The 20,802-nt window shown below is 38.7% G+C and overlaps 1 protein-coding gene across 2 annotated transcripts; it reads left to right on the forward strand.

Annotated features, from left to right (window-relative positions):
• The first annotated feature begins 9,170 nt into the window (after positions 1-9,170).
• On the forward strand, positions 9,171-19,893 carry LOC104088372 (autophagy protein 5). 2 transcript variants are annotated; one of them, XM_070196214.1, is made up of 8 exons: positions 9,174-9,457; positions 11,338-11,462; positions 12,092-12,158; positions 14,324-14,413; positions 14,889-14,976; positions 15,165-15,308; positions 18,481-18,609; positions 19,261-19,893. In XM_070196214.1, the coding sequence occupies exons 1-8, from the start codon at positions 9,335-9,337 to the stop codon at positions 19,608-19,610; spliced, it is 1,116 nt and encodes a 371-aa protein (XP_070052315.1). In that variant the 5' UTR covers positions 9,174-9,334; the 3' UTR covers positions 19,611-19,893. The 2 variants fall into 2 exon arrangements, with proteins under 2 accessions (XP_070052316.1, XP_070052315.1); XM_070196215.1 differs by lacking the exon at positions 15,165-15,308 and having other exon boundaries at positions 9,171-9,457.
• The last annotated feature ends 909 nt before the right edge of the window (positions 19,894-20,802 follow it).

The raw sequence follows: 20,802 nt of genomic DNA on the forward strand, positions 1-20,802 counted from the left end.
AGATAAGAGATGACCAACCGGCAGCAAGGGAGATGAATGCAATCTCAATTTCCAGTAGCACAGGGAAGGAGCGCACGTCATAGCAATTACAGGAACCGGCACCTATTCCCGAGTTAGAAGAGGTTATTCTAGGGGCAAAATCATCAAAATAATATCAGGTGCCGAGATATTTCCAAGTTCTGGAAGAAACGGACGCAACGAAATCCACGACAGAGGAACTAGAGCAAGTGGCATTGTTTGAAGAATTCTTAGAAAGAAAATTTCACTTGGGGATAAGACTACATCCCGAGCTCAGGTCTGATTTTATTGAATTCCTTAAAATTAACGTTGATTGTTTTGCATGGTCGCACGAGGATATGACAGGTATCCCGATGGAAATACCCGTGCACAAGCTGAGTTTGGATCCCAACATACCACCGGTACGGCAGAAGAAGAACCTTATTGCCGAGGCCTGGAATAAATTTATCGAAGAAGAGGTGACCACCTTAAGCATTTTCAAGAAACATTCGATATCCTGAGGAAGCATAAGATGACACTTAACCCCGAGAAGTGCATGTTCGGGATCAGCTCCGATAAGTTTCTAGGGTTTCTGGTCTCACAAAGGGGAATTGAAGTAAACCCTGACAAAATCAAGCCCATAGACGATATTCCGGATCAATTATCAAACGTGAAGGAAGTCCAAAGACTCACAGGAAGGTTAGCAGCTTTGAGCAAGTTCATTTCCTGGTCGTCGAAAAAATGTCATCGCTTCTTTACATTACTAAAAAAGAAGAACAATTTTGAATGGACGCCGGAGTGCCAGCAGGCTTTGAGGGACCTGAAGAAGTACTTATCAAGCCCCCCATTGCCCTCGAAACCGAAAGAAGGTGAAACATTGCTAGTCTACCTCACGGTTTCAGAAGTTACGTTAAGTGCGGTTTTAGTCCGGGAGGACGAAGATACGCAATTTCCTATTTATTACGTTAACAAAATTTTAACGGGAGCAGAAACTCGCTACCCATATTTGGAAAAACTAGCCTTAGCTCTCGTAGTCGTCGCTCGAAAGCTGAGGCCCTATTTCCAATGCCACCTGATAGTTGTGGTGACTACTTTCCCTTTGCGGAGCATCCTTCATAAACCCGAACTCTCGAGCAGATTGGCCAAATAGGCCGTCGAAATAAGTGAATTCGACATAGAATATAAACTCGAGGGCTGCAATTAAGTCACAAGTCTTGGCTGATTTCGTGGCCGATTTTAGTCCAGGACTACTACCTCTGGCAACCAAGGAGGTAGTAATGGTGTCGGAATAGGCATCAGGGGTTTAAACCTTATTTACGGATGGAGCCTCGAACGTAAAAGGGTCCGCGCTCGGAATAGTTTTAATCACGCATTAGAGGGAAACCTTAAGGAAAGCCATCAGCACGATCCCTTTAGCTAACAATGAAGTAGAATATGAAACCTTGATTGCAGGGCTCGAATTGGCCCGGGGACTTGATTCCGAGGTTATAGAAATCAAACGCGACTCACAGCTGGTGATAAATCAGGTTTACGGGATCTTTGATACCAAATAAGAATGTATGCAACAATACGTGGTAAAGGTCTATGCTCTTTTGGCACGATTCCGTGAGTGGTCAATAACTCATATCCCGAGAGAGGATAATGCAAAAGCGGATGCATTAGCAAACTTAGGTTCATCGAAGGAAATAAAAGGATCGGAGTCCGGAACAGTGGTATAACTGACGAGCTCAGTCCTTGATACGAATGGTTACTACGGGGTGAATTCAGCGAGTCCGGTCTGGGACTGGAGGAACGGAATAATCAACTACCTCAAGCATGGAAATTTTCCTGACAATCCCAAAGCATCACGGGCGTTACGCACCAAAGTTGCACGTTATAGCTTCAGGAAAGGCCAATTGTATAGAAAATCTTTCCAAGCCCCGCTGGCCCGGTGTTTAGGAGCGTCAGAAGCTGACTATGTCATGAGAGAAATCCACGAAAGGATATGTGCCAATCACTCAGGCGCAGAGTCTTTGGTGCTGAAATTGGTACAGAAAGGATATTACTGGCCTCGCATGGAACAAGATGCCAAAGATTTCGTACGAAAATGTGATAAGTGCCAACGCTACGCATCACTAGTACATCAACCAGCAAAACCCTTACATTCGGTTCTGCCCCTATGGACATTCATGAAATGGGGGATGGACATCGTCGGACCACTGCCACCGGCTCCCGGAAAGGTAAGGTTTCATTTAATTTTGACTGATTATTTTTCTAAATGGGTGGAAGCAGGTTCGTATCAGAAAATCGAAGAACGCGAAGTGGTCGATTTCCTGTGGGAAAATATAATTTGCAGGTTCGGAATACCAAAATAGATAGCATGCAACAATGGGCCATAGTTTATCGGTGCAAAAGTTACAAAGTTCTTCGAAGATCTGAAAATAAAGAGAATCACATCCTCACCTTATCATCCGAGCGCAAACGGTCAAGCGAAGTCAACAAACAAAGTGATCATTCAAAACCTCAAGAAGAGGTTAGAAGTAGCAAAAGGCAAATGGCCCGAAGAGTTGCCCGAAGTCCTATGAGCCTACCAAACAACGACCAAATCAAGTACAGGAGAAACTCCTTTTTCCCTCGTGTACGCAGGGGTGAAGCTACAGTGTAGCAAGGGTGGTCAACTGACCACCCTTCGTCGGAAAATGTCAGAAAATTAACACTGCGTATATAGGTAAAATTTTAGATTTACATGCATGTAATACATATTGAACACCCTTACAACAATGAAGAATCATAGCTCAGTGGCAAAGGGTGGTCAAGAGGGCCTCATGGTCGCGGGTTCGAGCTCCACTCTCCACAATTTTTATTTTTCTTGTTCAAGTTTGAACACCCTTGAAATATTTTCTAGCTTCGCCACTGCGTGTACGGTGCTGAAGCCCTAATCCCGGTTGAAGTGGGCGAACCCACTTTGATATATTCTCAAACAAACGAAGAATCAAACGACGAAGCAATGCTAATCAACTTGGAACTACTCGGGGGACGTAGGGACTTGGCGCATGTAAGAATAGCAACTCAAAATCACAGGATGGAGTGATATTACAGCCAGAGAGCCAACTTCTATTTTTTCAAAGTAGGAGACTTAGTTCTAAGAAAAGTAACACAAAATACTCGGAAGCTCAACACAGGAAATCTAGGTCCAACGTGGGAAGGCCCTTACCGGATTTCAGCTGTCACTTGAAAAGGTTCATACAAGTTGGAGAACAAGAATGGAGACAAGTTGCCCAACAACTGGAATGTGGCACGCCTCAAAAGATATTATTGTTGATTGACAACACTCAAACAAAAAGTATGTGTTGCATTCTTTTTCCCTTCATTCAGTTTTTATCCCAATTGGGTTTTTCTGATAAGGTTTTTAATGAGGCAGCGACGGAAAGCATACTACGAAGACAATAGCAATAAGACCTTTGATAGCAAGGTAAACGAACAAGCTTCCACTCGGGGACGATTAGGTAATCTTTGGTTATATAGCAAATTCCCACTGGGAAGTTAAGTTTGCTACCGAACAGAGGTTACCCGACTGTTCACGGGCACAAACCGCCAGAGGACTGTTAGGTATTATTTTGTTCGATAGCATGGATTCCTAAGGGGAAACAAGATATGTTACCGAGTGAAGGATTACCTAGCAATTCATTGGTGGGACCTTTAAAGATACACGACTTCAGTGTTCCAATTCGCATTCTTCGCATTCAAACATTGGGGGAATGATATGAGGATACTGCAATAATGAATGCCATATCAACCGGGAATGAAAATTCAGAAACAAAATGCATCATCGGGACCGGGGGCTATGGCAGCCAGCCCCGTAGAAAGAAGTTGTAAAAGATAGCCACAAGTAATGGCAATTTCTTTTCTTCATAGCAAAATGCTTATGTAATTTCTGAAAATAGAAGGAATAAAATGAAATCCTTTTACTTTTATCTTGTTTCTTGTCTGAACGATGAGCTAACGTTTTCATTTAAAAGTTAAACAAGTACTTCAAATGTTTGTGCCGTAATGAACATGAGACGTCCTCTTCAAGAGCACCGTAAATATAAGAGGGCCCTCTCTTATAAAAACCCTCACATTAAAGGGTTGGTTCCGGAAGAATCAATGCCCGGAATCCAAAATGCCATTGGGGAAAAATACACCCAAAGTCGTATATGAAAAGGATGCAAAAAGCAAACTTGCGCAAATATTCATAGAAACCCTCATGTAAAAGGGAAACTTGCGCAAATATTCATAGAGATCCTCATGTAAAAGGGAAACTTGCTCAAATATTAATAAAAACCCTCAAGTAAAAGGGATAATACTCGGAACCAAAATGCTTCGAAGAAAAGACATCCGAGACTACACATAGTAAAACGCGAATTGAACAACATGCGTAGAATACTTGAGCAAATGCAAAAGTTAAAGGCTTGCATGGATACTCAAACAAAAGTAAGACTCAAACGGCACTTGAACAAAAAGAAGAAAATATGTCTTTATTTACAAGAACGGTCCAAAACGTTACAAGAGCAAAATGGGAAAAGAAAAAGCTAAACTGTAGCGCCTCCGGAATCAGGAGGAAGAGAAGTATCCGCATAGAGTAGGTGGTTCCGTCGATGGCTCAACACTTTCCCTAGTTTGGTCTTCGGCCTCATTGCCTTCCGATCCATCCTCAGTTTCCGAAAACTCGAAACCGAAATCAGAAGAACCTGGATCATCAGACTGCGCCGGGAGTCCATTTTTTGCAGCCAACTCAAGCTCTTGGGCCTTAGCAATTTCGGCATCAATATCAATGATACCAACTTTGGCCTCTTCTAATATTTTCCTCCTCATGCTATACATGGAATAAGTTTTTTTAACAATGAGGGAAGCCTCTCGGCGATTAAGTTCTTTTTTCAGTTGAATAACCTTGGCAGAAAGGTTTTCCCGAGCGGATCTGGTAGATTTGAGGCTGACGTCAAGCTCGCGGACAGTTGAACTAAAGAGCCTATTATGATCGATAGTTTTCCTGTACTTCTCTTCTAGCTGGGCATGTTTCGCCTCCACAGATCAAGGCTGCCTCCAAGTTAATCACTCTTTCAGCAGAGGCAGCCTCATGGTCAGTTGCAGCAAGAACGACGTTTTGGACTTCTGCCCATTTGGCCTTGGCCTCATCAAAATTAACCCTCAGCGGCCCAATTTCTTGGCTGAGGGTTACCACTTCTTGCTCACTTTGCTACAAACGAGCCTCCAAAATAGCGACCTCAGTAGCTCTGGTTTCCAATTCTGAGAGGCGGAGAGTAGTGTGGTCCCGTTCCGCCAAAAGTTGATCCCGTTCAGAAGTAAGTTCTTCCTTCTCACGAATCAAACTTTGAAGGCCCTCAGAGGTAAGAAAGTTGGCCTATAAAATAAGAAGAGGAAAAACCTAGAATACATTTGTTCAAAAGTAAAAGAAATAACAGAGGAAAGAATGAACGTACCGCCGCGGCATTATGCATAGCATTGTTCAACAAACACTCGCCCGAGAGTGTCTGAATCTTTTCCCAATCTATTTCTGAAGCAAACGTCTTCAGGTAATTAGCAAGCTCCACCAGCCATGATAGCAAGTTGCACCCGGTAGAGACCGAAAGAGTAATGTTCCTCCTCCTTTGTGGATCTTCAGAAGGAGCAACATAATTTTGCCCCAAGTTCCCATGAACTGGGGACTGTGGAAGAGGAACACCTTCTTCATGGTCAGGTGCGGCAGATGAAGATGGTGTAGTAACCGCTGGTGGAAGAGTAGACGAGGACGGAAATGATGTAGTAGTTGCTGGTGTTGGTGAAGGTGGAGATGAAGTTGATGAAGTTGAAGAGTGAGAAGCAGCTGCATCAAATGCAGTGCTGGTTGTTTGATACTCGCCAACCAAAGACGACAATGACCTGGTACTCAGCCCCGCAACATCGGTTGCAGCAATTGGGCCCCGAAAATGGGAGTTGGCATATTGTACCAAATCAGACTCTCCCCAAAGTGTCGAGATATCGTCTTCAGTTGGTGTAACTATATCAACAGGTCGAGCATCCTGTTGAGATGATGGGGATCGTCGCCTTCTGTGTAAAGAAGCTCCCTCATCAATAACTTTTTCTTCATCATCAATCATCACGGTGTCTACAACCAGCCCAGAAGGAGGACCAACCATCATCGTCACCAGAGATGATTCGGGGGCATCAACCTTTGCCAGTTTATTCTTTTCCCTGGCCGCAGAGAAGCGTATTCTCTTTGTTTATATATCCTTCGGCCGGGGACTCCATAAAGAAATATTTGCACCCGAAACAGGCCCGGAGATACCTGTTCGAGTAAGTGCTTCCTGAAGTAGCCTCGCTGCATCAGCAGGATCGGCCAGAACGTCCTCCTCGGGGACAACAACAGAGCCCGCAGGTAGACCTAATTCCATGAACAAAGTTAGAAGGGGTCAACCAAGTTCTTCATATATAAAAATGGAAGCAAGGTAAATTAGAGTTACCATGATTTTTGGCCTTCCACCTGTATTTAAGGGCTAGTTCTTTCCACGAATGAGTTTCGGGCGTTGTGACGTCCAAAATCTTCTGAACCCACTCGTTCAAACCTTCCACCACCGGTGGGAGCCATCGAGTTGCTGAAATATACGAAAGGTGAAGAGATGATATGGCCATAGAAGAATATCTAGTAAGAGGAATATTATACAAAGAACTTACGAGTGCGGTTCCAAGCAACCATAAAGGATGAAGTCGTTGTCGGAATGATGTCGTTGGTGGCAACTGCAACGAACCGCTCCATCCACCCACGGTCGTTGTCATCATCCATGATGGACAACAAAGCATGGTGGCCACGCATGCAAAGGTTTATCATCCCCCTCGCGGAAGATTTTGGGGGAATAGAGATTCATCACATGAGCTAAGGTTAGCTCCTCTCCAGTTTCTTGGCACAAGCATCGGAGGCAGGCAATCGTCCTCGCAGTCCTCCTTCACATCAGGGATACTGGAAGGATGAATGGAAGAAGGGTACCTACTAACAGCCCATATACGAGGGTTAGCAGTAGAGAATTTCTCTTCAAAATTCTTCGAAGTACTAAGCCTCCTTGGGATGATGGAATCCAATGTTGGAGGAATGGAGTCCTCAGTTTTGTTCTTATTCTTTGAAGAACAACCACGTTTGGAAGAAGAAGCCATTTAAAAAGAAGAAGGTAAAGATTTTGTGTTTGAAGAAAATTAGGAAAAAGATGAAAAACAAGGATGCAAGTCAAAAACTCAAGCAATTGTGAAGCGTAAAGGAAAAGAAAGTTGCGTATAAGTAATATTCTGGCGGCTAAATTCATGGCCATGATTATCTCGATAATCGCTTTTTTGGTGCATTAAATACGGAGAGACGTACGTCTAATCAAGTATCAGAGACCTTCAGAGAGAGTTATAGTAATTTTCGCCAGAAAGGTGTTTCTACCAACTTCCCGGTAACACAAAGTGATGTCACCGGAAAAGCAGGGGGACTATCTGTATAGGGTAAAATATGATATGATATGTGGCTGACTAAAAGGAGGACACGTGGAATCCAAGATGGGATGGTTGAGGACCGAGCGCAACCACTACGCTTGTCACCGGAACGGATAACGTTCATAAAAGTGTATTAAAAGTTCTGCGTCTGGTAGCATTTACTAAGGAATATTCTACAACATTAAGAGCGACGATCCGTTACAGAGAATTTGACATTTATGCTCAACGTTACATCTCAATCAATGACCCTCATAATTGGCATTAAAGGAGGGCATGATCGTAGGACCTTTTTCCCTAGGCATAACTATAAATAGTGAGCCCAGTTACCATTGTAAAGGACACGAAATTTCTGGCAAGAACATATATTATATTCTATACAAAACTTTATACAATTTCACTCTCTGGCTTTTTGATCCCATCATTACTGTGTTCGAAAATCGTGTTCACGGAATCACTATCTTTGCTATTTCATCTACATTCCAAGGCTAAGTAGTGCGTATTTCTTCGATTATTATATTATTTCATGATCAAATTAGTTCACTTATCTAAAAACCACGTATAAATTCAACTGTACCGTTTTACGGGTAAACAATAGTGTAAAAGTTTATTTAACTATCATGTCATTTAAAAAATAATTATATACTATTATCACTAATAAGTAGGATTAGGAATTAAAAAAAATAAGAAAAATAAGTTAGCTTTTTCATTACTATGTCTCTATATGGATATAAGTTAGTACTCCCTCTGTTTCAAATTAGATGAGATACTTTCCTTTTTAGTCCATTTCAAAATACTTTATTTTACCCATTTTACCCTTAATGAAAAGTTTTTATAACCACAAAAATGTCATGGCCCCATAAAGCTTTTACACCTTAAGCTTTTAAGACCACAAGTTTTAAAAGTTTTTTTTTTATCTTAAACTCCGTACCGAGTCAATCTACCTCATCTAAATTGAAACGGAGGGAGTAAATCATAATTAATTTATTAGGTATCCTTCCGTTGTAGAAATAGCATCAAGTAGCCGCTTTTAGATATGTTATTTAAATATAATCAATTTTTATAATATATTTAAAATTTAGCCATATGGTACAGATTTTAAACTGCTTCTTAATTCAGATCACAAGTGTAAAGTTCAAGAATAATGGTTCAAAACTTCAAAGTTTTGGATGGAAGTTTTTAAACTTTCACTTGAAGTTTTGAATTACTAGAGCTGAGAGCCTAAATTCCGCAGGAAGGTGGCACTAAAACTTCAAACCTCAGGTTTGAAGTTGATTTTGACAGTTCAATTGAAACTTTTTGAGATAGCTAAATTATAAATACTTTGTAAGTTTTGATTGTATTTTAAATAGTGTCCTAAAATCTACAAAATATGATATATTTTGGGGCAATTTTTAACTTTTAACCCCATTTGTCTCATGAACAGAACTTCTAAGATAAAAAGTTAAAAGTTTTGCACATGAAACAAACGAGGGGCAATACTTGTTAAACTTAAATTTCTGCACACGGGCAAGCGGAAACAAATTCAAGACCGTCCACAAGGGCTATTTGTGTACATCATCACTTAAAACGGCTATTTGTGCACTTTGCCCAAGTTGCCATCTGGTTCAGCCTGCACTGAATGGGCCTCAATTCAATATGCGTGTAACTTCAAGTTTTACACACAAAATTATAAAATTAGTGGCACCACACCAATTCCAATTATTAAATCTCCGCTTCACCATGACTTCACGGCATCGGTGATCGATTGCTGCGATTTGAATAAAAAAGAAAGAAGAAAGCGAAAATTCTTTGACTCTTTGTAGAGAAGAGAGGTGAGAAGAGAAGAGAAGAGAAGAGAAGAGAAGAGAAGATAATAATGGGAGGTAAAGGAGCAGGAGGAACTGAAGCACAGAAATACGTATGGGAAGGAGCAATTCCACTACAGATTCACCTTCACGAATCCGAAGTCACTACTCTCCCTTCTCCTCCCCCTGCTCTGGTACTCTCCTTTTCCATTTTTGCCCTATTTTATTACTACACGAAATATTCTTGTGCCTGGGTTTGGTTTTTAATGAATCAAATTTTTGAATCTGTAATTGGAATTAATAGTGTAAGTTTCTGAATGTGCCAATGCTAAGAAAATTTACTAAAGTTTTAAGCTGAATTGACAAGTGAGTGGAGAACCCCTGATGATTCATTGGGAAGGGGAGAGAGTGAGAGTTTGTCTGAATTGATCGCCGAAGATTGGTTTAGAGGTAAAAAGTGCGCCCAGCTCAGGCTGGATCATGCGTTACGCTGGTGTAAGTAGGGAACCATCGTTGAACCATTGGAAGGGGGAAAGAAAGTTTAAAGCTGAATTTACGAAATGATGGTTTGGTGATAACACGCTACCACCTCCAACCTATGTATCAAGGGTTGAAGACATGCCGGGAATCACTGTTGATCGGTTGGGAAGAAGAAAGAAAGTTTTAAGCTGAATTCACTAGTGAATTGTGGCACTGCAGAGTAATGTTGAGGGCTGATAATTTTTGTCTAATGTGAAGGGGAGCCTTAGCACAATGGTAAAAGTTTCCGCCTTGTGGGTCATGGGTTCAAACTGCGGAAACATGTAAGAGAAATGCAAGGTAAGGCTGCGTACATAAACTCAATGTGGTCCGACCCTTCCCCGGACTCAGCATATAGCGGGAGCTTAGTGCACCGGGCTGCCCTTTTTGAGGTTCTGGGATTTGTGGTTTACATTAGTCTTTGGGGTAATAGCAAAACCCAGTTTTTAGGAAGCAAGTGGATTTTCTTTCTTTGCTACTCGTGATGTACATGTGTAATATGGTTATAGGAGAGGCTATAAGAATGTTAATACGAAAAATTTAACCGTTTCGAATGATTGCTTAAAGAGTCAATGCGATTCTGCGTTAAAATAGAAATATTTTCTCCTAAAGATCCCAAACAAAAATATAGCTGCTTTTTGAGAATTGAGCAAAACTTGGTTTGGATAGTATTTGCTCTCTTACTTCCAGTTGACAGTACTCGTCAAGTTTCTTCCTGGTTTAAAGAAGATCAATCCAGTGTTGTTAAAAGCGACCGCTTCCTCGCTTAAAACGAGAAGCGATGCGAAGCGAGGCATCTGGCGCTTCTCTGATCTGAAGCATATCAGGTACACAAAAGCGATCGCTTCCCCTGAAAAAGCGAGAAGCGAGGAAGCGAACAAAGCGACATAAGCGAGCGCTTCTCTTTATAACTGGGCTGCCAATATTAATTAATTAAAAAGGCTCTCTTTTTTTAACTTCAAGATCATCAAGTTTGGTCCCAGGTATGTGATTTCACTGTTTCAGTGACAAATTGCAGCGAAATGCAGCCCATTTTTCGTTTCAGTTATCCTGCTATTTTTTGGCATACTTAATGCCATTTTTTTCATATCATTTATTCTTAGTTGTCTATGCAATATTTATTTTATTGTCATTCTTCTTCTTCTTCTATGCAGTATTTATTTTAATATTTTTTTTTAAAATTCCGCTTCACTTCAAAAAAGCGAGCGCGTCTCTTCTCGCTTTAAGCGAAAAGGGGCTTGTCGCTTTTCCTCGCTTCACACTCTTCACAACACTGGATCAATCATTGCCTATAGAACCGGTGTGTTCAGTTGGTTTCAATCTGTTTCTTCATGAGTCGAATCTTATCATCCATGTCAAACCTAATCCTGGACAAGTGACTGTGAAATCAGTGATCCTCTGCAGCTACTTAAAATACTGCTGCCTTGTGGCTATTACAGACACATAAATGAAAGCATATTACCCCAATGCAGAAGCTTGAATGTGTGTGTTTGTGTGTATTTATATTTAATCTACACTAGCTAATTTATGTATTTGATGGTGTTTTATATTGCAGATTTTAGCTCCTCGAATAGGTTACCTGCCTCTTTTAGGAACAAAAATAAAACCTTTCTTCAGTAATTCACTTCCTCCTGGTGTAGATACCGTATGGTTTGAGTACAAAGGCTTGCCTCTCAAATGGTACGCAATACCCTCATGCCAATCAGTATATTTTAGCATAATCTAAAGTATATTCTTGTGCTCGAGACAAATTGTGGTACATAGATGACATTAATGACTTTATTCTCAACGGATGTGGATTTCCTTGTTCTATATTAAACATGTATCTGATGTTTTTCTCGTTCAAGTAGCATATGCTCCAGAAATATACTATAGTCTTTGTTTCAGTTCATCTTGTTCTTGTCTTACAGCTTTCTTGGTTCCATATCTCACCATCCATTATTTAGTTCTTGTCTTTTCTTGGTCCCGTATCATACCAGTCAGCTATCTCATTTGTTTTCACCATATGAATCAATCATGTATCACTTTCTCTTTTTTCTGTTGATATCTGTTGATGGTAGCCTTAGGACATTATCTGCATCTCGGATGGTATAGCAGTTGATGATCTTGAATTGACTTATTCATTCTGGAAGGTTTTCTTGAATAAATTTGAAGAATCTAGAGAGAGTGATATCAAGTTGGGAAACTTTTTTGTCAGCTTTTCTCATTTTCCTCATTTAAGTGTATTTATGTGTGTTTGACTGCCCTTAAATTAATTTTGTTATGCGATTAACAATTTGATCTTATGGATATTTGCATTCTTGATGCAGGTATATACCAACTGGGGTACTCTTTGATCTTCTTTGTGCAGAACCTGAACGTCCTTGGAATCTGACGGTATGTCGATGTATTTTGCTTTAAGCTATGAGGAACTATCAGCTGAAAGTAACACCATCTTTGCTGGACTTTCCAGGCGAAGGGTAGTGAAAATTGGTTTCTTAACTTGATTTTATAAGATTTAGGAAGTAAATAATAAGTGGAAGAGGAGGGATGCAACCCATGACATTATCTTTTTCAAAGCCTCATCTTCTCCACCAAATTGAGGAAGAATTAGAGTGATTGGTACCAATATATGAAGTCTATTTTAGTGTCTTAATGAACTAAATTTGCAAGCTACTACATTTTCTTTTACTTCCTTTTTTACTTTCGAGAAAACGGAGGTTGAAGCTATTTGCTCATCGGTTGAAGAAAGATAAACCCTTTTTGTCTCTTACAAAGCTAAGATTGCAAACCGTCACCTTTCTCCTCTCACATGGTTTTGTGCCAAAAATACTCTAATGTTTAGATAGTCTAAGCATGGCAAGGATGGGAATATGTATAACTACTGAATAAGAGATGCTGGGCATGAATATTCTCTCCACCATATTATATTCTCAAAGATTTCAGATCCATTTAGATCAATGACTCCTTGGATTTTATTGGTAGATCATATAAGCCCAGTAGCTCAATACAATTTGTGCGTATTATGACACTTAGATTGGTTTGAATAATAGGAGGAAAGGAAGGAGTAAGGTAAACATATAGTTCACTTTAAGTTATAGTAAACTAAATTACTTTATATACCTTTCCCTCTATACCAGTTGACCCTAAGTTTCCCTTATAGTACATTCATTTGATTATTAATTTGTTTGTTCAATTCATTAATGTGTGGTCTGTGGATTAAGGTTGTGTAGTTGTACAGGTTGCATACACTGGAAAGTGATGTGCAACTGGTCTCAGTTTTCCTTGTCATGCTTGTTGATGACATGAATCTAAAACATAAAAGTCTAAATCAAATTCAAGATGATAAATTAGGCAATATATTTCTATAGTTTGGTCATGTCCTACGTAAACCTCCAAATTATCTGGTCCATTAGTGTCATATTGGGTGGTTGAAGATGTTAATGGGGCAATGTAGATTAAAATCGTGTAGAGATTTGTTTCGCAATCTAAAGTCGCTTGAAATCAACGCGGATTTAGTTAATAATATTCATAATAAAAGCAAAGGATTCATATAGATGATACCAAATAGTGGGAATTAAGACTTAGCTGTTGTTACACATTGATTAGGTCTGATATTTGTCAGGAGTCGTTTAGTCTGGGACTCTGGTTAGAAATTTGTGTGTCAATATAGGGAAAGCATGAGACCGAGAATTCCTCTAACGTTAGAGAACCCTTATGTGCCTTAATAGACAAATTATTTGATAGTATTGGAGCAAAATGGGCCGGGTTTTACAGAATGAATGTAAGTAGGTCATATAGCCAAGCCAAGTAGTTCGAAATTGAGGTGCAGTTGCTTGATTGATTGAGTTACTCTTTAGTACTTAATAATTTTTGGAGGCAGTTAATTATTAGATTTATTATACTGTAGCTTATCCTAATATACTAGCATCAATTTAGCTAAGATAATTTTTTGTTACCATTATAAAAAAAATAAAATTAGATAAGATAATTTCTAGTAAGCATTCTAAAAAATAGGTTCTGTTTATCTTATGGTTTTAGTATATTTTGACCTGTCTAATTCAAAAATTGACATTAAAGTGGAAACCAACATATTCAACATTCTTGAAAGGTAACAACATCAAATTACAATGAATTAGATATGTGAAAGCAATATCTAGAATGTGGAACTTACATCTAGTTTTCTGTTTCATAATTAATCATTGGATTTCATTTCAAAAAGTATTAGCTTTAGGTGTTACAAATATACATATGGAACATGGAATGAAGTAGGATCCATGATATTTCATTAAATTTATCTATGAAAGAAATATCATTTGAACGATTACTTTAATGCAAGAAATGATATTTATAATTGGTTATGTGAGTGTATCAAAGCATAAGGTGGCCAAAATATCATCGGTATTGTTTTGAGTTTTGACTATAGAGGTCGAACTACCTTGCTTACTTGGAACTTAAATTTTTATATTGTTTTATCATGCATTGCTTAATAAAACAAGTTACTATATTATCATCAATGCATCTCACTTTAATGGAGACACCTTCATGCACTCTCTCTGCAGGTACATTTTAGAGGATATCCTGGAAATATTTTAACACCTTGTGAAGGCGAAGATAGTGCAAAGTGGAGTTTTATCAATTCATTAAAAGAGGTTAGGTATAGTTTCTTTTGTTTGCTTCTGCACTGTTAACTTCCTTTCTTGTATGTTACAAGTGACAATTTGGCTTGTAAAAGTATGATCCTGCCTCATTCTTTGGTGCCATACTGGTGCTGCGCCATTTTGGTGTTAGACGTATCTAATTGCTAGTGAGTCTATGAAGTTAGCTTAATTTACGTACAGTTAGTTGTATATTTTTTATCATGTTTAAGCCTTTAAGGAAGCTAAATTACGTATCAGGTTAACAATAAGTTCTTTCCAAATGCATCTTCTGGTTTATAATATGCAAATTCTCCATGAACAGCTAGCTGACTATGTTGGTTGTCAGAGATGTGAATCCGGGCCGGGGGGGGGGGTCATGGTAGGGGTTGACAGGGGATTGGTGGTGGGGTTTGGCTTTAGAAATGAGGTCTCGCTATATTGGACTTGTTGTTTACTTTCTGATATATTTCTATTGGCTGATCTGCAGGCAGCATACGTAATCAATGGGAACTGCAAGAATGTAATGAATATGTCCCAACCTGATCAATTAGAACTCTGGCGCTCCATTATGGATGGTATGCATCTTAATTGCAGGGTTTATAATACGGGCTTCTTCGTTCATTTCTCACGTGGTTATTGTCATTTTCACCAGTGCCATACACATACAGTGCTAGGGGGCTGTTTCATGAAGGGTTTCATCTTTCTAGGCAATCTTATTGTATCTATGTTTAGATCACTCACTGTACTGTGTTCGATCTATCAGGTAATTTAGAAGCTTATCTCCGAATCTCGTCTAAGCTTAAACTTGGCCTAGTGGTGGATGATTTTTCAATACAACTTAGCTCTTCCTCTCCTAAATCACTGGAAAGCACTCAAAATGCAGATGGAACAGGACCAGCTAAAATAGGTGAGTTACACGTGTATGTAGCCAGTCTAGCCTACAGAATATGTTAACACTGTGGAAGTTCAGTTGGCACACACACAAAATCTCTCTCGTTCCCCTTCCTTTGAATAAGTTAGTCAAAAACTTCTGTTCTAATTTCTTTTGATTGGATGTAATTGGAGGTAGCTAAGTTGAACTGCTGAGTAATAAATGTTGCTCCATAGCTTGGCAATGATGAAGTTCTAATTTGAGGGCTCTAGCTAGTGGGAGAGATTAACTTAGCACCAGGACATGTTAGAGGAGCTTGCCCCCCAGTGCATAGTGGAGGGAGGTCGCTTTATTCGTGTTTCAAAATTTCATTTTCCCTTCATGATAAGAGTTCAGCTGTTTAAATCGCTTCACATGTCAAGGCACTTTCAAATCTTAGTTACCTACTTATCAAAAAATCTTAGTTCATGACTTGGTCTTTTTGTCCAAGATAAAACAATGTAATTGTTAGTTTAATACCAACTGTTGTGGCTTGTAATTTAATCATCCTTTTCCATAATTTTCTTATCAATTAGGTGAACTGTGCCAAAGAAATTATTTGTTTCAATTTCTGGTTAAAGTGGTGAAATGTGATTATTTGTCCATGACATGTTTTCTTTGTGCGGCACTGGTGAGCTCGCTGAAGCAACTTGCGTGTGCTGTTGTGGGTAGGAGATTGAGCCCTTTATAGGCTTAATTAACTTGTTTTTTATGAGGAAGTTTCATTAGGAGGCATCAAGTCACTAATTCTTGCTCTGCTTTTTTATTGGAGTGGGCTTCAGTAGTTTATTGGTAAAGATGGAAGGACTGGTCAACAGCCAGGAAGGGAAGTCTACCCTAGGATTTCCTTCTCAAACACTGAGGAAATCGGTTGTCAAGTCTTCCTTGGGAAGCTATCTTATAGACCAAAACCCACCATTGTCCTTTTAACTATAATTTAAGAGCAAGAAGGAAAATGATTCTCTACCTATAACAAAAGAAAAGGAAAAAAGAACAAGGAAGATCTACCTAATTTTGTCTCATAAAGGGAATGTGGTCAAATAAACCTTTGTTTGGGAATCTTCCATTTTGCAGAAATTGTTCACTAGATGTTGCCTTTCCTGATCAACTTTTGGTTTTTATTCTTATTTCAAGAATTCTAGTATTCATCACATTGGGGGTCAAGTAAGATCAGACTGACGAGGTTCAATGAACATCTTTTTTGATTAAGACTTTTGTTAATGGGCATCCAGAGGATACAATATACAAGTTACAAAGTGAACATAATATGCATGAAGAAAGTGGTCCTGAAATGGGAATGAACTATGATGGTTCTTCATTCTCTTTTCTGTGATACGTGATACACATTATAATGAAAGTGGAAAAAACTTGGCCCTGAAGGGTAATAAGCAGGTTTTGAATAAGTATGGACCTTTATTTTATGTGCACGTCAATAGGTTTCGCATGGGTGTATGGTACTCCTTATGGATTGTTCATATACCCCAAGTCCATTTGACACTGATGAGTTAAAACCTGCAAGTTATCTGAATTAGGATACTATGTTTAGATGATAGATACACACATCTTGAGTAAAATCGTGGCCAAACTGATCAGATGTGGATGGAGCTAATTGATTTCTCTCTTCTGCCTTCCTTTACAACAGGTAACGGACTGGTAATATCTTTTAAAGTCTATCACATTTACCCCATGACCTGGCAAATGAATGGATTCTGAATTTATTCTAGAAGTAGAATACATTGAAACGTGTAGTAATTCCTAATACTCTGTGTTGGTTTTTTAAAAGATGGGGCAACAAAAAGATTAAAAGTATTGATTGAAAAAGTCTCTCAATAATTTTGTTAAGCATAACAAGGCTTTAAATAGCCAATTTAAAAACAGAATCTGCAGAAAATCAGGAGAATAAATATTCAAATTCAAAAACCTAAACTATCTCAACTAACTTATCCTATTAAATTTAAATTTAAACAAAGACTCCTCCTTCGACTAAACTACTTATTATTCTGGTAAATCAAATATCAGCAGTAACAAATGCAAAATCCAACACTCCTCCTTGCTTTTGTTGCTGCAATAGGTTGATCCTCAATTTCTGCTTTGGCAATTTGTGCTTGTGCATTCTCTCAAGTGTTTTTGAACTTGCATCCATCTGCAATGACTTGTTCTTTCTTTTTTTTTTCTTTTTGGTTTTGCGCATAAAAAACACCCTTAGTGACCTTGTCTTATCTGAAATCTCTTTTGAAAGTATTTGATTCTGGACAATGATAGGATTTTCAGGGATTGCCCGTAAGGATTGTTCTTCCATTACAACATTCAATAAATCATAGGTTTTAAGATATGATTTTATTTTCACTGAGCAAATACGATAGTTTTCGCCAGTGAAGGTTTGTGGGGCATTCAAAGAGAGACTGCTGCTTGCCATGTTTGAAAATGAGTTTAAAAATTGATATTGGTTAAAAATGATTTGAAAATAGTTCTTTGGAAGAACTCACAGATCCCGTAAGACCAATGAAGCTCTGATACTACTGTTGCTTTTTTAAAAGATGGGGCAGCAAAAAGATTAAAAGTATTGATTGAAAAAGTCTCTCAATAATTTTGTTAAGCATAACAAGGCTTTAAATAGCCAATTTAAAAACAGAATCTGCAGAAAATCAGGAGAATAAATATTCAAATTCAAAAATTTAAACTATCTCAACTAACTTATCCTATTAAATTTAAATTTAAACAAAGACTCCTCATTCGACTAAACTACTTATTATTCTGGTAAATCAAATATCAGTAACAAATGCAAAATCCAACACTCTGCTTTTAGACAAAGAAAAATTCATATAATCGTGTTTTAGCAGGTGATACTTTTTGCAAAGCTTTCAAAATGTGATTTCTGTTCTGTGTTCTGGAAACACAATTTACTTCCCTCAATCTTGACATGCCTACCATATGTACAAGATGTTATGTTCAATGCTCTTCATCTTGACATCCCCACACTATGCATCAGTATGTCAGTAATAATCTCCTTTTCTGTTGGGTGTGGGGGTTGGGGGGTGGGGGGAGGGAGTTCTAATTCATGCATACTTGCTGCTTTTCTTTTTGGGAGATGAACTAACAGATATGCTCCTTCTTAAACTTTTAAACTTGTTACTTCCATACAAATTATCTTCTGTTTTGTTGTATTCAGGTAGAATACCGGTTCGACTGTATGTTAGGACTATCAATGAGGATTTTGATGACTTGCAAGATGCACCTGCGGTTGAAAGTTGGGACAAAATCTCTTACATAAACAGACCTGTTGAGATTCATGGAGATGGTAAGAAATTTGGCTATAATTGTTTTTAGTTTCATTTTGTATTTGTGCACGCACACTAACTCAAACGTACGTTAACTTCATGAACATCAAAACCATACTGAGAAGATTGGTAATTAAATTCTGCATTGCAGGGTTAACTTTAGTGTTCCTTTTCCTATGAGGTGAAAGGTTGACAGGTAGGAGGCTAGCAGTTTGCTTAAATATACCATGGATGATGTGATTAATCTACATCTTTTGCTCTCTTCTCGCACAAATTTAATTTTAGGTGGACTTTAGACAAGCTTAGGATGTGGATGGATTGTGAGCAATAAGACTTCACAGAGTTAAAGTGTTTGGTGCTTTTGTGAAGTCCCTTGGATAAAGAACTTGAGACAAAGAATCCGTTGGAATGAAGACTACCAATGTCATTTGCGAAGAACTGTCCCATGGGTTCTTGTGTTAATGTTCAGCAAGCTGTACTAATAAAGTTTGTGTAGATTAAACAGTTGAGATTATGTTGAGTCGAAGGTAGTTATTAATGGCTTTTGCACAATTTGATGGGGCAAACAAGAGCCAAAAGCATAGGGGAGATACCTCTTTCAGCATTTACACTCTTAAAATTGTTGTGATTATTAATGTTTTGCTCCCTTTCCTTGATGGGTTTGATTGCAGGAGGCAAATGCTTCACCTTGTGTGATGCAATAACGAAGCTTCTGCGCGAGCTTTTTGGGGAAAAACTTCTGCCAAAAGATGACGTTTCTGGAGAAGAAGTTGAGGTTGGACAGAGATTATCTCTTGAAGAAACAAAAAAGAGCAGCATGGAACAAAGTGGAGAGATGTTGAATGAGCGCATTGTCTCCTGCTCTGTGTCAGATGGTGCTGTGATTAAGCTCATACGCATTCAGGGAATTGAACCAAAGATGGAGATTCCTTTTGCATGGGTGGTAAACAATTTGATGAACCCTGAATACTTTCTTCATATCTGTGTATATGTCAAAATTCAAGAACCCATCACCATATAGCCAATTGTTCATAGGATTAGCAATTCTGGAGATTTGGAAATTCTTTAGTTCTGATAGTGCATATATCTCATTCACTGTAAATAAGCGCATAGGATATTTTGAATGTGTTTTTACCTCTAGCTTTGTCAATGCTATTGGCAAATTGGTCGAAACATCTACATATCAAACTCATGAAGGTAGCAAAGGTCCGAAGCTTAGGCATATTGACAACGCAAAAAAATAGAAGCAGTTCTTAGCTTTGTACAAAAAACCTATTGCCATATCAAAAACAGATTCTAAGATATATTTTTTGTGCTGAGTATCTTAGAAGGTGGAGAAACACCGTTGGCGTGTAAAAGTAAGATCTTTTCTCCTATATTTTTAGTTCATAAATGATCTTCACTGGGTTCTTCACATATTTAGCAAAAAACATTCCTTGAACTTGTGACACTGCGATCCAAGCTGTGGTAGTCTTGTGACCACTGAATTGTCCCTTTGGGAACGCTTAATCGCTATTGAAAATTGTTTTTTAAAAGAAGTGTGTTAATTGCTTTTTGTGTTTTCGAGCTAAAGTTCTAGCCACCTTTGAGCAAGGAATCCGTAGTTGAATGATTTACGGTCAATATCAATCAGAACTTACAAGTCATCTTTCTAAAGGTCGAAGAAATTCCCAGGTTTTGATAAATATTATTAGTCTACTTTTGTCCTTTTTAATTACATACACCCTAGTTCTCTACACTGGGAATGTAGCCAGAACGTGCTTCTTAACATCCCATGTATTCCCACTTTGCCGTCAATTTTCTTTTACAAACTTAAGCATAACTCTTCTTTTACATGACGAATTTACGCTAATGGATTTCCCTTCTTCCCTAAATGTTATCCTCAGTGCTTAAGAGAGATGCCAAATGAATAATTGGAGTCGGGTTGCAAGAGATTGAATAGAAGGGGAACCTTGAAGTAACGGTAAAGTTGTTTTCGTGTAACTTATAGGTTACGGGTTCGAGCCGTGGAAGCAACCAGTAATGCTTGCATTAGGGTAGGCTGTCTATAGGGTAGGCTGTCTATATCACACTCCTTACTGTGCGACCTTTATCCGGATCCTACGTGCATGCAGAATGCTTTGTGCATCGAGTTGTAAGAGATTGAATTTTTATGTTTTTTTGACATGTTCCGGAAGTACTACAGTCTACCAATAAACAAATCAACGCATGTT

Source organism: Nicotiana tomentosiformis, chromosome 2 (assembly GCF_000390325.3).
Source record: "Nicotiana tomentosiformis chromosome 2, ASM39032v3, whole genome shotgun sequence".
Lineage (NCBI taxonomy): Eukaryota > Viridiplantae > Streptophyta > Magnoliopsida > Solanales > Solanaceae > Nicotiana > Nicotiana tomentosiformis.